The following is a 13,724-nucleotide window of genomic DNA, read 5'->3' as shown; positions in this document are numbered from 1 at the left end:
TTGGTCATACCAAAGCTTTCTTTTGAAGCTCTTGGCTGGGCTGAATATGTTTGCTGGCTTTCTCCATGTACTCAGCCACCCTAGAACGCAGGCCAAGCACAAATGTCCTGTTTGGGCTCTTTGAGAGGTCTCTCCCAACCTTCCCTTACAAGACTCAGTTGTCCCCTAACAGGGTGCCCAAACAAAAGTTCAAAAGGAGCAAAGCCTACTCCCTTTTGTGGCACTTCCCTGTAGGCAAACAGCAGGCAAGGAAGTAGGACATCCCATCTCCTCCTGAGTTTTTCAGGGAGTCCTCCAATCATACCTTTTAGGGTCTGGTTGAATATTTCCACCAGCCCATTAGTTTGTGGATGGTATGGGCTAGTGAAGTTATAGGTCACTCCCCATTCCTGACATGTGTTTTAAGTATGCAGACATGAAGTTTGACCCCCTATCTGATACTACCTCCTTGGGGAAGCCAGCCCTGGTAAAGATACCCAGGAGGGCTTTTGCAACTGCAGGTGTAGTGATTGTCCTAAGAGTAATAGCCTCAGGATAACCACTGGCATGATCCACTACTACCAAGATATATCTATGTCCTGATGCTGTTGGAAGGTAAATGGGGCTAACAATGTCAATCCCTAACCTTTCAAACGAACCCCAACCACAGGTAGTGGTATTAAGGGGACCTTTAAGTGCCCAGTTGCCTGGCCACTGGCTTGGCAAGACTGACAAACATCCTTCACTTTTTGCGACATACCTGGTCCAGTAGAAGTGGTTGTAAGGAAATGCCTCCTTGGTATGGTTACCCCCTGACTTTTTGCCTTTTGTTGATGCCAGTTATGACTGAAAGTGTGCTGGGACCCTGCTGACCAGGCCCCAGCTCCAGTGTTCTTTCCCTACACTGTACCTTTGTTACCACAATTGGCACAGCCCTAGCACCCAGATAAGTCCTTTGTAAATGGTACCCCTGGTACCAAGGACCCTGATGCCAGGGAAGGTCTCTAAGGGCTGCAGCATGTCTTATGCCACCCTGGGGACCCCTCACTCAGCACATGCACACTGCATCACAGCTTGTGTGTGCTGGTGGGGAGAAAAAGACTAAGTCGACATGGCACTCCCCTCAGAGTGCCATGATCACCTCACGCTGCCTGTGGCATAGGTAAGTCACCCCTCTAGAAGGCCTTACAGCCCTAAGGCAGGGTGCACTATACTACAGGTGAGGGCATATGTGCATTAGCACTATGCCCGTACAGTGTCTAAGCAAAACCTTAGACATTGTAAGTGCAGGGTAGCCATAAAGAGTATATGGTCTGGGAGTCTGTCAAACAGGAACTCCACAGTTCCATAATGGCTACACTGAAATCTGGGAAGTTTGGTATCAAACTTCTCAGCACAATAAATGCACACTGATGCCAGTGTGGGATTTATTGTAAAATGCACCCAGAGGGCATCTTAGAGATGCCCCCTGAATACCAGTCCGACTGCTAGTGCTAGGCTGACCAGTTTCTGCCAGCCTGCCACAACCAGACAAGTTTCTGGCCACATGGGGAGAGTGCCTTTGTCACTCTGTGGCCAGGAACAAAGCCTGTACTGGGTTGAGGTGCTTCTCACCTCCCCCTGCAGGAACTGGCTCATGCCTTTTGTTACAGCACCCCAGGGCATCCCAGCTAGTGAAGAAGCCCGCCCCTCAGGGCCACTGCCCCCACTTTTTGCGGCAAGGCTGGAGGAGATAATGAGAAAAACAAGGAGGAGTCACCCACCAGCCAGGGCAGCCCCTAAGGTGTCCTGAGCTGAGGTGACTCCTGCCTTTAGAAATCCTCCATCTTGAGATTGGAGGATTCCCCCAATAGGATTAGGGATGTGCCTCCCCTCCCCTCAGGGAGCAGGCACAAAGAGGGTGTATCCACCCTCCAGGACAGTAGCCATTGGCTACTGCCCTCCTGACCTAAACATACCCCTACATTCAGTAATTAGGGACACCCCAGAACCCAGGAAATCAGATTCCTGCAACCTACAACAAGAATGGCTGCTGACCTGAAAGCCCTGCAGAGACGACGGAGACGACAACTGACTTGGCCCCCGCCCTACCTGCCTGTCTCCAGACTCAAAGAACCTGCAAAGTGACGCATCCGACAGGGACCAGTGACCTCTGAAGCCTCAGAGGACTGCCCTGAACCCGAAGGACCAAGAGCCTCCCAAGAACAGAAGCACTGTTCAAAAATAGCAACAACTTTGCAACTTTCTTGCAACTTTCAAGGACTTCACTCTTCCCGCCGGAAGCGTGAGACTTCACCCTCTGCACCTGACGCCCCCAGCTCGAGCTCCAGAGAACCAACACTACAGGGAGGACTCCCAGGTGACTGCGACCTCGTGAGTAACCCGAGACAACCTCCCTGGACCCTCACAGTGACACATGCAGAGAGAATCCAGAGGCTCCCCCGACCGCGACTGCCTGAAACAAGGAACCCGACGCCTGGACCAAGCACTGCACCCGCAGCCCCCAGGACCAGAAGGAACCGAAATCCAGTGCAGGAGTGACCATCAGGTGACCCTCTGCCTAGCCCAGTCGGTGGCTGGCCCGAGAAACCCCCTGTGCCCTGCCTGCACCGCTAGAGTGACCCCCGGGTCCCTCCATTGATTAATATTGACAACCCGATGCCTGCTATGCACACTGCACCCGGCCGCCCCTGTGCCGCTGAGGGTGTGTTTTGTGTGCCTACTCGTGTCCCCCCCAGTGCTCTACAAAATCCCCCTGGTCTGCCCTCCGAAGACGCAGGTACTTACCTGTTGGCAGACCGGAACCGGAGCACCCCTGTTCTTCATAGGTGCCTATGTGTTTTGGGCCCTCCTTTGACCTCTGCACCTGACCGGCCCTGTGTTGCTGGTGCGGTGACTTTGGGGTTGCCTCGACCCCCCAACGGTGGGCTGCCTATGCCCAGGAACTTGAGCTTGTAAGTGCCTTACTTACCTGAAAAACTAACCAACTGTTGATTTTTGCAGTGTCCCCACTTTTAAAATAGCTTATTGCCATTTTAACTAAAACTGTGTATGTTACTGCTCTAATTCAAAGTTCCTTACTTACCTGTGTGGAGTACCTTGCATTTTATGTATTTACTTAAAATCTTGAATCTTGTGGTTCTAAAATAAATTAATAAAATATATTTTTCTATATAAAAACTATTGGCCTGGAGTTAAGTCTTTGAGTGTGTGTTCCTCATTTATTGCCTGTGTGTGTACAACGAATGCTTAACACTACCCTCTGATAAGCCTACTGCTCGACCACACTACCACAAAATAGAGCATTAGAATTACCACATTTTGCCACTATCTTACCTCTAAGGGGAACCCTTGGACTCTGTGCACACTATCTCTTACTTTGAGATAGTATATACAGAGCCAACTCCCTACAGTGGTTAACCAGCCTATTCCATGTTTTGTCCTGGCCCAGATGCCCTGCTAGGGGATGTGTAAGGAAATGCCTCCTTGGCATGGTTACCCCCTGACTTTTTGCCTTTGCTGATGCTACGTTTTGATTTGAAAGTGTGCTGAGGCCTGCTAACCAGGCCCCAGCACCAGTGTTCTTTCCCTAACCTGTACTTTTGTTTCCACAATTGGCACACCCTGGCATCCAGGTAAGCCCCTTGTAACTGGTACCCCTGGTACCAAGGGCCCTGATGCCAGGGAAGGTCTCTAAGGGCTGCAGCATGTCTTATGCCACCCTGGCGACCCCTCACTCAGCACAGACACACTGCTTACCAGCTTGTGTGTGCTAGTGAGGACAAAACAACTAAGTCGACATGGCACACCCCTCAGGGTGCCATGCCAACCTTACACTGCCTGTGCAGTATAGATAAGTCACCCCTCTAGCAGGCTTTACAGCGCTAATGCAGGGTGCACTATACCATAGGTGAGGGCACCAGTGCATGAGCACTGTGCCCCTACAGTGTCTAAGCAAAACCTTGGACATTGTAAGTGCAGGGTAGCCATAGGAGTATATGGTCTGGGAGTCTGTCATGCACGAACTCCACAGCACCATAATGGCTACACTGAAAACTGGGAAGTTTGGTATCAAACTTCTCAGCACAATAAATGCACACTGATGCCAGTGTACATTTTATTGTAACATACACCCCAGAGGGCACCTTAGAGGTGCCCCCTGAAACCTTAACCGACTATCCGTTTAGGCTGACTGGTTTTAGCAGCCTGCCACACTCCAGACATGTTGCTGGCCACATGGGGAGAGTGCCTTTGTCACTCTGTGGCTAGTAACAAAGCCTGTACTGGGTGGAGGTGCTTCACACCTCCCCCTGCAGGAACTGTAACACCTGGCGGTGAGCCTCAAAGGCTCACCCCCTTAGTTACAGCACCACAGGGCACTCCAGCTAGTGGAGTTGCCCCCCCCCCCCCCCAGCCCGGCCCCACTTTTGGCAGCAAGGCCGGAGGAGATAATGAGAAAAACAAGGAGTCGTCACTGGCCAGTCAGGACAGCCCCTGAGGTGTCCTGAGCTGAGGTGACTCTGACTTTTAGAAATCCTCCATCTTGCAGATGGAGGATTCCCCCAATAGGATTAGGGATGTGCCCCCCCCTCCCCTCAGGGAGGAGGCACAAAGAGGGTGTACCCACCCTCAGGGCTAGTAGCCATTGGCTACTAACCCCCCAGACCTAAAACACGCCCTTAAATTTAGTATTTAAGGGCTCCCCAGAACCTAGGAACTCAGATTCCTGCAACCGAAGAAGAAGAGGACTGCTAAGCTGAAAAACCCTGCAGAGAAGACGAAGACACCAACTGCTTTGGCCCCAGCTCTACCGGCCTGTCTCCCCACTTCTAAAGACACTGCTCCAGCGACGCTTTCCACAGGGACCAGCGACCTCTGAAGCCTCAGAGGACTGCCCTGCATCTAGAAGGACCAAGAACTCCAGAGGACAGCGGCCCTCTTCACCAAAGACTGCAACTTTGCAACAAAGAAGCAACTTTGAAACAACACGCGTTTCCCGCCGGAAGCGTAAGACTTGCCACTCTGCACCCGACGCCCCCGTCTCGACTTGTGGAGAACAATCACTTCAGGGAGGACTCCCCGGCAACTGCGAGACCGTGAGTAGTCATAGTTGACCCCCCTGAGCCCCCACAGCGACGCCTGCAGAGGGAATCCCGAGGCTCCCCCTGACCGCAACTGCCTGCTTCAAAGACCCGATGCCTGGTAAAGACACTGCACCCGCAGCCCCCAGGACCTGAAGGATCCGACCTCCAGTGCATGAGCGACCCCCAGGTGGCCCTCTCCCTTGCCTAGGTGGTGGCTACCACGAGGAGCCCCCCCCTTGCCTGCATCGCTGAAGAGACCCCTTGGTCTCCCATTGATTTCTATTGCGAACCAGACGCTTGTTTGCACACTGCTCCCGGCCGCCCCCGTGCTGCTGAGGGTGTACTTCCTGTGTGGACTTGTGTCCCCCCCGGTGCCCTACAAAACCCCCCTGGTCTGCCCTCCGAAGACACGGGTACTTACCTGCTGGCAGACTGGAACCGGGGCACCCCATTCTCCATTGAAGCCTATGCGTTTTGGGCACCACTTTGACCTCTGCACCTGACCAGCCCTGAGCTGCTGGTGTGGTAACTTTGGGGTTGCTCTGAACCCCCAACGGTGGGCTACCTTGGACCCAAACTTGAACCCCGTAGGTGGTTTACTTACCTGCAAAAACTAAAACACTTACCTCCCCCAGGAACTGTTGAAAATTGTACTGTGTCTAGTTTTAAAATAGCTATATGTCATTTATGTGAAAACTGTATATGCTATTTTGCTAATTCAAAGTTCCTAAAGCACCTACCTGAAATACCTTTCATTTGAAGTATTACTTGTAAATCTTGAACCTGTGGTTCTTAAAATAAACTAAGAAAATATATTTTTTTATACAAAAACCTATTGGCCTGGAATTGTCTGAGTCTGTGTTCCTCATTTATTGCCTGTGTGTGTACAACAAATGCTTAACACTACTCCTTTGATAAGCCTACTGCTCGACCACAATACCACAAAATAGAGCATTATAATTATCTCTTTTTGCCACTATCTTACCTCTAGGGAGAACCCTTGGACTCTGTGCATGCTATTCCTTACTTTGAAATAGTGCATACAGAGCCAACTTCCTACAGGATGTCAAGGGCTAGAGTGAGAAGGAAGTCAGTGAACCTTCTGTGGCACTACCAACCTCCTGGTTGGACCAGGCTTGAGGACCCTGGCCTCAGTGTACAGGAGCCCCTCCTCCCAGGAGGCCCTGTGCGTACCACTGACATTTCCTAGCTCCTCCTGAGCAGCTTGCTCTCTCAGGCCTTCAAGAGTGGGACACTCTTTGTCCCGGGCACAGATCTTCCCTAGAATGTCCCCCTGGGCCCAAGAGCTCTGGGTGGTAGGGCCCAAGCTCGTCAGGCTCAGGTCCCTCCAAGGTGGGTGATTCTTCTCCCTGAGGAGAGGGGTTCTGCCATGGGATCTGTTTTAAAGCTGGTCCCCCAGTCTTCTTGCATTTTCTCTTGGGAGGCTGGCCCACCATTTCAGGATCCAGCTCTCCTTTTTCTCTCTGAGGTTTGCTCTGTGCCCCAGTCTTGACACATGCCCACCCAGGGATCCCTAGCATTGCTGCATGGATCTTTAGCTCTACCTCAGCCCAGGGGAAATGCTCCAGGTAATTTCCAAGCAGGCAGTCTACAGAGATGGATGAGGACACAACCACTTCTTTCTTTCCTGCTACTTCTCCCCATTCAAAGTTTACCATAGCCACTTGGTCTCATTGTCAGCATTGATGACGGGATAAGTCCTCCGAACCAGGGACTGAGTTGAGGGAACCAGGTGCTGAGATACCATGGTGATATTAGCCCCTGTATCCCTCAAGGCGTCTGTTTTCTCCCCATTAATCGCAGGGTTCTGCCTATATTTTTGGGATGCAGCATCCATGGCGTAGACCACGCACACAAGGGAGGAGGCCTTGCTGTCATCTAGAAGTTCTGCCACTCATGGGTTTATATTAGATTCCTCTAACAGGTCATCAATGGGCCCATCCCCTGTTGGCAGGTTGTAAGGGTCGAAAGGACTGTAGGAGATCCACCAGGAGAGTCTGGTAGAAGCAATGGTGGAGCGGTAGATAATGGAGAAGCAGTGGGTGGGCAGATGGTGATGGTGTGTGTGGACAGGGAACAGGGCTGGTGGCTACAGCTCTGTATCTCTTAAGTGGAGTTTATTGTGGAGAATGTTCTTGGGGAGGCTCTTCTCTGAAGGTAAGCTTACTCTTGCAAGGGGATCGGCTCCAGTGGTGGAGGGATAGTGGGGGAAATCTTGTGAGCGAGTGGGTCAATAAAGAGGGGCTGTTGCCTAGTATCCAATACTTGCTGTAGCCGTTCAGGTATTGAAGCCGTGAAATCCTTCTCGGAGGGTGTTACTGGAGGCCTACGTGCAAGATTCTCCCTGGTGCCTTGATGAGTTGCTGTTTTTTAGCTGAATCAGTTTTCATATTGTGGGTGGCTTTGTTACTTACGGCAGCTTAGATGCTGATGAAGGCCTTGGAGCGGTGGTGGCCTTCGGCACCAAGGAAGACATCAGCGCGGTGGAGATTTTCGGCACTGATGTAGGCCTCAGCACTGTTGTATGTGTGTCAAATAGCAGTACCAACGAGAGGCAGAGGTTGGCAGCGACCTATGTGCAGATCTGCTTTGACTGCTATGCTTGGGGTTCGATGCTCTGTTCCACAATGAGTGGCGCTCTGCCTCAATACACAGTATAGTCTTATGCCTTTCTTAAGTTTTATTTATTTTATTTTTATTTATTTAACATACTTGATAAAGCAAACATCCACCAAAAGAGTAACTGAGGAATTACCAAGGTAGATTTAATAAGATAAACCTCACAGCTGTAAGCCTGTTGGATCAACTATGTTTTAATATGTTGCGTAAAAGGTTAGACTATAGTTTCTAATTGGAGCTGATCAGGACAGCGTTCCAAAGGGTCGAAGGCTAGATGGAAAACTTCAGCTGCCCATGCATTTCTTCCGAAATCTGGGAGTCTCTAAACAATTGGCCTTGGATGATTATAACAGGCGAGAGGGAGTATAATGTATTTTTCTTGTTTGAAGTAAACCAAGGGACCAGTTCTTTAATGGTTCTAACAGTTATACAACAGATCTTAAATTGTTTCCTTTGCTTAACAGGAAGCCAATGCAGTTGTTTTAATAGGAGTGTCAAATTGGAGCTCCTTGGTAATCTGTAAATAAGGCAATGCCTTTTCATATTGTACTGCTCTGAGCCTGTAAACATCATTTGTTTTTGGACAACAATACAAATTAAGTTAGAGTTGTCTTACATCGATATAACAGTGTCCATAATTACTGTTATTAAGGCATCCATGGAAAGAAGTTGCTGGAATACTGATGGCTCGTGGTGTGGTTTTGACCCAGGGCCCCGTCTGCAGGAAGTTGTGCACCTGGTCTTCTTTTGACTTCCTGAGGGACAGCTGTTCTGGGCTGGGTGACCACTGTGCAATGGGGAGCCGCAGGCTTCCTCATCCAGCTGGGCACTGATGGGCTCTTCTTTCCCAAAGGTGTCCAGAGTGCCGGACAGGTTCTGCTACGGCATATGTTGCTATTTCCCCAGGTGTTCACTCCAGTGACAGAGAGTCGTCTTTTCTTCTGGGGGGAGAGGGGGAGGGGGAATTCAAAGGTTGTACACCTTGTGTTGACCATTTCATTGATATTTTTTGTGGCATCAAGGACAATAGTGGAAAGGTGTTAGTTCCATCACCTGTGTCACATTCTCAGACAACAAATAGCCTTGAACTGTTCTGGGCCCTTGAAGGAGGGTATCTTCCAACAGAAATATTCAACTACTGTTTCTCAAGATATTGAGGGGTTTCGATGAATAATTGGTTGGCAACTGAGTTCAACGTGCACAATGCTATAGATTGATAAAGAACACCAACTAGACCCCATTGCATGTTGAGAAAATGACAAATTCAGAAGCCACATGGTGCAAGTTTGAACCTGATGGACCCAAATGAAAAAATCTAACATGGAGTTGGTGCTCATGCGCAGTGTACACTCAGAAGAGGAGTCAAACATCTCATGAGTAGAGAGATGTCTTTGAAGAAAAACATCTTGCAAACATCTGAGCCCAACACAAGATGGCAGAAGTATGCTCAGCATGGGTACCTACACACACACACACACACACACACACACACACACACAGTCATGCCTTTCATAACAGGTTTAAGTTTAAGATAGTTCAATATTTCTGTTTCCTTGAAAGTTGACAATTAGTTCCATTATTCTTTGCATCTTTACAACAGTTGTGCATGTTCCTCCAGAAAACAGGCATTGTGGCTGAGCCTCTACCAGATTGGTTCCTTCCACACACCCAATATGGAGGGTGGATACATTTGGGTCAGACTGAATGGACTGGATGACCCTCGGTATAAATGAGTGACTCAAAAGAATTCCTGAAATTTGAGTGTGTGCCAACAGACTGTGGAAGCACGCAAGTATATTGTGAAACACGTTCTGGCTGACCCTTCGACTTAAATAAATCAGAATCCATGTTCTGTCTAAGTGGTAGGAATTGTGTTGAACCTTGTAAGCTTAAAGTCATTCAAAAGCAGCAATTTCTTTACTCAGTAGAAAAATGTGGTGGCTCCTACATGCAGTAAGATCTCTCCCTGGGTATGTGGACCCATTCTGCATTTACGCTGCTGGCCTGCCATGCGTCGCCAAGCAGACAAAGGCAGGGAAAAAGCTGTTGCACTCTAAATTGGGCGTGATGGCCATCATTGGATTAGGTGGTGTGTTGGCCGATGGGCTGCTAGGGCCCACGTCTGCTCTGGTGAAGGCAGCTGATGCTCCACCAGTGTGACCTGCCTCTTCACCAACTCTAAATAAAAAGGAAAGGGGGGGGACCACATGTTTAAGGGAGGGGAGCACTGCATGCTTTATGGCAATGCTCCCACCCCACCAATCTCTGAATAAGGCCTTGAACTGTTTGACCTCTGTACTTCCTGAGAATCTAACCCTAAAAAGCAGGTAGCTGCGATTTAATGAGCTTGTAGGTGTATCTGGCTCCTGCATGTCAAATAAAGTCACTATTGATCTCAAAAAGAACAACATGGTGCCGTTCAGGCCCATAACCAGGGACAACTGCCTTCCACATGAAGGACCGGAATTTAGACCTTGCATTATATGTTGAGAAAACCTGTTTCAATCAGGCTTACTTGTGCATTGACTGAAAACATTTAGGCCCTGCAGGTGGTGGCGGAAATTACCGCCATCAGCATGGCGGTCTGGACTGTCATATTATGAACACAGGGGGGGACCGCCACAGGTGTCCCACTGCCACCGCCAGGCTACTGCCGACAGGCAGCCTGACAATGGCGGATTTCTCTATCCGACAAGGCACCCTCTGGATAAAGAACCCGGGTTCTGCCAGCCATTCCCTGGCGGTTTCACCCACCAGGAAAAGGCTGGTGGAAGGGGTGCTCAGGGGCCCCACTTGGGGCCCCTGTACTGCCCATGCACTTGGCATGAGCAGTGCAGGGGCCCCCATGCATAGCCCCGTCGCGCAGGTCACTGCCTGATTTACGGGCAATGATATGTGCGACGGGTGCTGCTGCACCTGTCGCACTGCCGCATTGACGACAGCTCCATGTGGAGTCGTCGGCAATGTCCAGGCCCAGCAGTCCGCTGGGCCGGCAGGTGGAAACACTGTTTCCGCCAGCGGAATGTTGGTAATATGACTGGCGGGGTCGTCAACGGTCTGTCGGTCTGTGTTCAGACTGCAGGGACTCCAGCCGTGTTCATCATGAGGCCCTTAATGATGGACCAGATTCTATTCTCATTCTAAGGTTTACATGTGCTTACCCCAGGGTCAACTGCTACTCTCAGAGCATAAAAAGAAAAACAAATCAAAGGCAAAATTTTACCTATTTTCTATAACTAGAAACCAGGCACTCACACACCACCCAGTCATTCATATCTTACATTGGCTCATTTCTTTAGTTATGCACCAGCACCGCTGCAGGAAGTCCCTATCATGCAGCCAAAAGGCTCCTTTGCCGCAGGAGGGCAGATGTTCAAACTACCACATCCGTCTTTCACCAGCTCACTGACCGAGCGGCTTCAAGGCTGTGGACTCCTTGAGACAACAGAGAACAGCCCTCAAGATCTTTCAGGGCTGATGCCCCCTGGAGTCAACAGAGAACAGACCTCAAGATTCTCCAGGGCTCATGTCCCCTGGAGTCAACAGAGAAGAGACCACAATATCCTCCAGGCCTGATACTCCCCGGAGTCAACAGGGAACAGAACTCAAGATCCTCCAGGCCTGATACACCCTAGAGTCATAGAACCATCCTCAAGATCCTCCAGGCCTGATACCCTCTGGAGTCAGAGAGCAGGCCTTAAGCTCACCCAGGCTTGATGCCCCCTGGAGTCAACAGAGAACAGACCTCAAGATCCTCCAGGGCTCATGTCCCCTGGAGTCAACAGAGAAGAGACCACAATATCCTCCAGGCCTGATACTCCCTGGAGTCAACAGGGAACAGAACTCAAGATCCTCCAGGCCTCATACCCCCTAGAGTCATAGAACCATCCTCAAGATCATCCAGGCCTGATACCCTCTGGAGTCAGAGAGCAGGCCTTAAGCTCCTCCAGGCCTGATGCCCCCTGGAGTCAACAGAGAACACAACTCAAGACCCCCCAGGGCTGATACCCCCTGGAGTCAACAAAAAACAGACTTCAAGTTCCCCAGGGCTGATACTCCCTGGATTCAACAGAGAACAGACATCGAGATCCTCCAGGCCAGATACTGTAGTGAACATTACATAAGAAACAAAGTCATCTGCGTGGCACCGAAGGCCACTTATGCACACCAAGGATCAGTGGGATAGCTTCCTCACGAGAGGTGCAGGAGATTACATTTAGATAGTCTCAAGGAGCATAAACACTAAAGAACATTATTAGAAACATACACTGACCTGGAGGAAAATCATTGAAAATGAACTCCTGTGGTTCGTAAGCGGCTTTCCCATGCAGGATCAACGTGTCTCTGTATTTGCGGTGAAGTTTGAACTCGCAAAGTGGGGCAGGGTGAGCTTCATCTCTGTCTTTCACCTCCATTTTAAGTGTTTGCGTCATCAGCTCCACAAGATCATGCATTTCAGAAGAATCAGATTTTCTAGGGGAGAGAAGAGTCTTACTGGAAGATCATTTTACGTTGGTTGTTACAAAACACACTGAGAGACTTTATTGTGACACTGGTGCGGCATACACGGTCAAGAAAGCAGGTTCCACTGAATCCCCCACCTGCATTTCATCATTCATCTCCCAAAGTGCCACTCGGGACCCTAAACATATGTTCTTCATGAGCTAAAAGGAAGGCCATCATAGTGTTGGAAATAAAGGCCAACAGCACTGGAGTAATGAGTTACCCTTTCATAATATGAGCGACAACGTCAAAGCAAACACCACAAAGACAAATAGATGTTTTTTTTTTTTTTACACAGTATTATGCTGCTCATTCAACCCACCATGACTAGATGAATGAATGAATGGCTGTGTTGTATCCGCCATTATATAAACCAGTGACGCTCGGTTGCACAAAGATTACTATAGCAATACTTCAAACTGAGGTACATTAACAGCCTTTGCAAACTGCTCGAGCAAAGCATCTTCCATACTTACTCATCAAACCCCATGAATAATGTGTCAAACAAGATGAATACACAATAATCCAGGTAGGAAGCTGGCTCTGTATAGACTATGAAAATGAGATGTAGTGTGCACAGAGTCCAGGGGTTCCCCAAGAGGCTTGACAGAGGCAATAATAGATAATACTAATGCTCTATTTTGTGGTAGCGTGGTTGAGCAGTTAGGCTTTTCAGAGGGTAGTGTTAAGCGTTTGTTGTACACACACAAGCAATAAGTGAAAACACACACTCAATGACTTAACTCCAGGACAATAGTTTTTTTTATATAGAAAAATATTCTTTTGTTAATTTATTTCTAGAACCACAGGATACATTTAGCAGGTAAGTACATTAAATGAAAGGTACTTTACTCAGTAATACTTAGAACTTCGAATGGAATCAACAATGTATACAGTTTTCTTTAAAATGGCAAAAAGCTATTTGAAAAGTGGACACTGCAATTTTCAACAGTTCCTGGGGGAGGTAAGTAAAGTATAGTTTTTGAGGTAAGTATCACACTTACGGCTTCACTCTCCGAGGAATAGGTAGCCCATTGCTGGGGGTTCAAGTTAACCCCAAACACCCAGCACCAGCAACACAGGGCCGGTCAGGTGCAGAGGTAAAACAGGAGCCAAAATAACATGGGCACCTATGGAGACAGGGGGTACTCCGGTTCCGGTCTGCTTGCAGGTAAGCACCCGCGTTGGCAGAGGGAAGACCAGGGGGGTTTGAAGGGGTACTGGAGGGGCAACCAAATAGGCATAAGGAACCACACCCTCAGAGGCACAGGGGTAGCCAGGTGCAGTGTGCAAACAGGGCGTTGGGTTCTCCACAGAACTCAAAGGAGGGACCCAGGGGGTCACTTACATGTTGCAGGCAGGACACAGGGGGGCTCCTCGGGCAAGCCACCAACTGGGAAAAGGTGAAGGACGCCTGCTGGTTGTTGCTGCACCTGCGGTCGGTATCTCTCGGCCCTGGGGGCTGCGGGTGCAGTGCTTCTCCAGGCGATGGACATCTTTGTTCCGGACAGTCGCGGT

General features: G+C 49.5%; 1 protein-coding gene across 2 annotated transcripts in view; it reads right to left on the bottom strand.

The window, feature by feature from the left end:
* The window catches only part of NEK4 (NIMA related kinase 4), a 278,829-nt gene that overhangs the window by 60,364 nt on the left and 204,741 nt on the right, over positions 1-13,724 (bottom strand). For both annotated transcript variants that reach the window (XM_069206063.1, XM_069206064.1), the window contains one exon: positions 11,977-12,176. In XM_069206063.1, coding sequence (XP_069062164.1) covers positions 11,977-12,176 — 200 coding nt within the window. The remainder of the gene's footprint in view (positions 1-11,976; positions 12,177-13,724) is intronic.

Source organism: Pleurodeles waltl, chromosome 9 (genome assembly GCF_031143425.1).
Source record: "Pleurodeles waltl isolate 20211129_DDA chromosome 9, aPleWal1.hap1.20221129, whole genome shotgun sequence".
NCBI classification, from domain to species: Eukaryota; Metazoa; Chordata; class Amphibia; order Caudata; family Salamandridae; genus Pleurodeles; species Pleurodeles waltl.
Note: the sequence above shows the minus strand (reverse complement) of the source record. Positions and strands in the feature narration are given on the sequence as shown.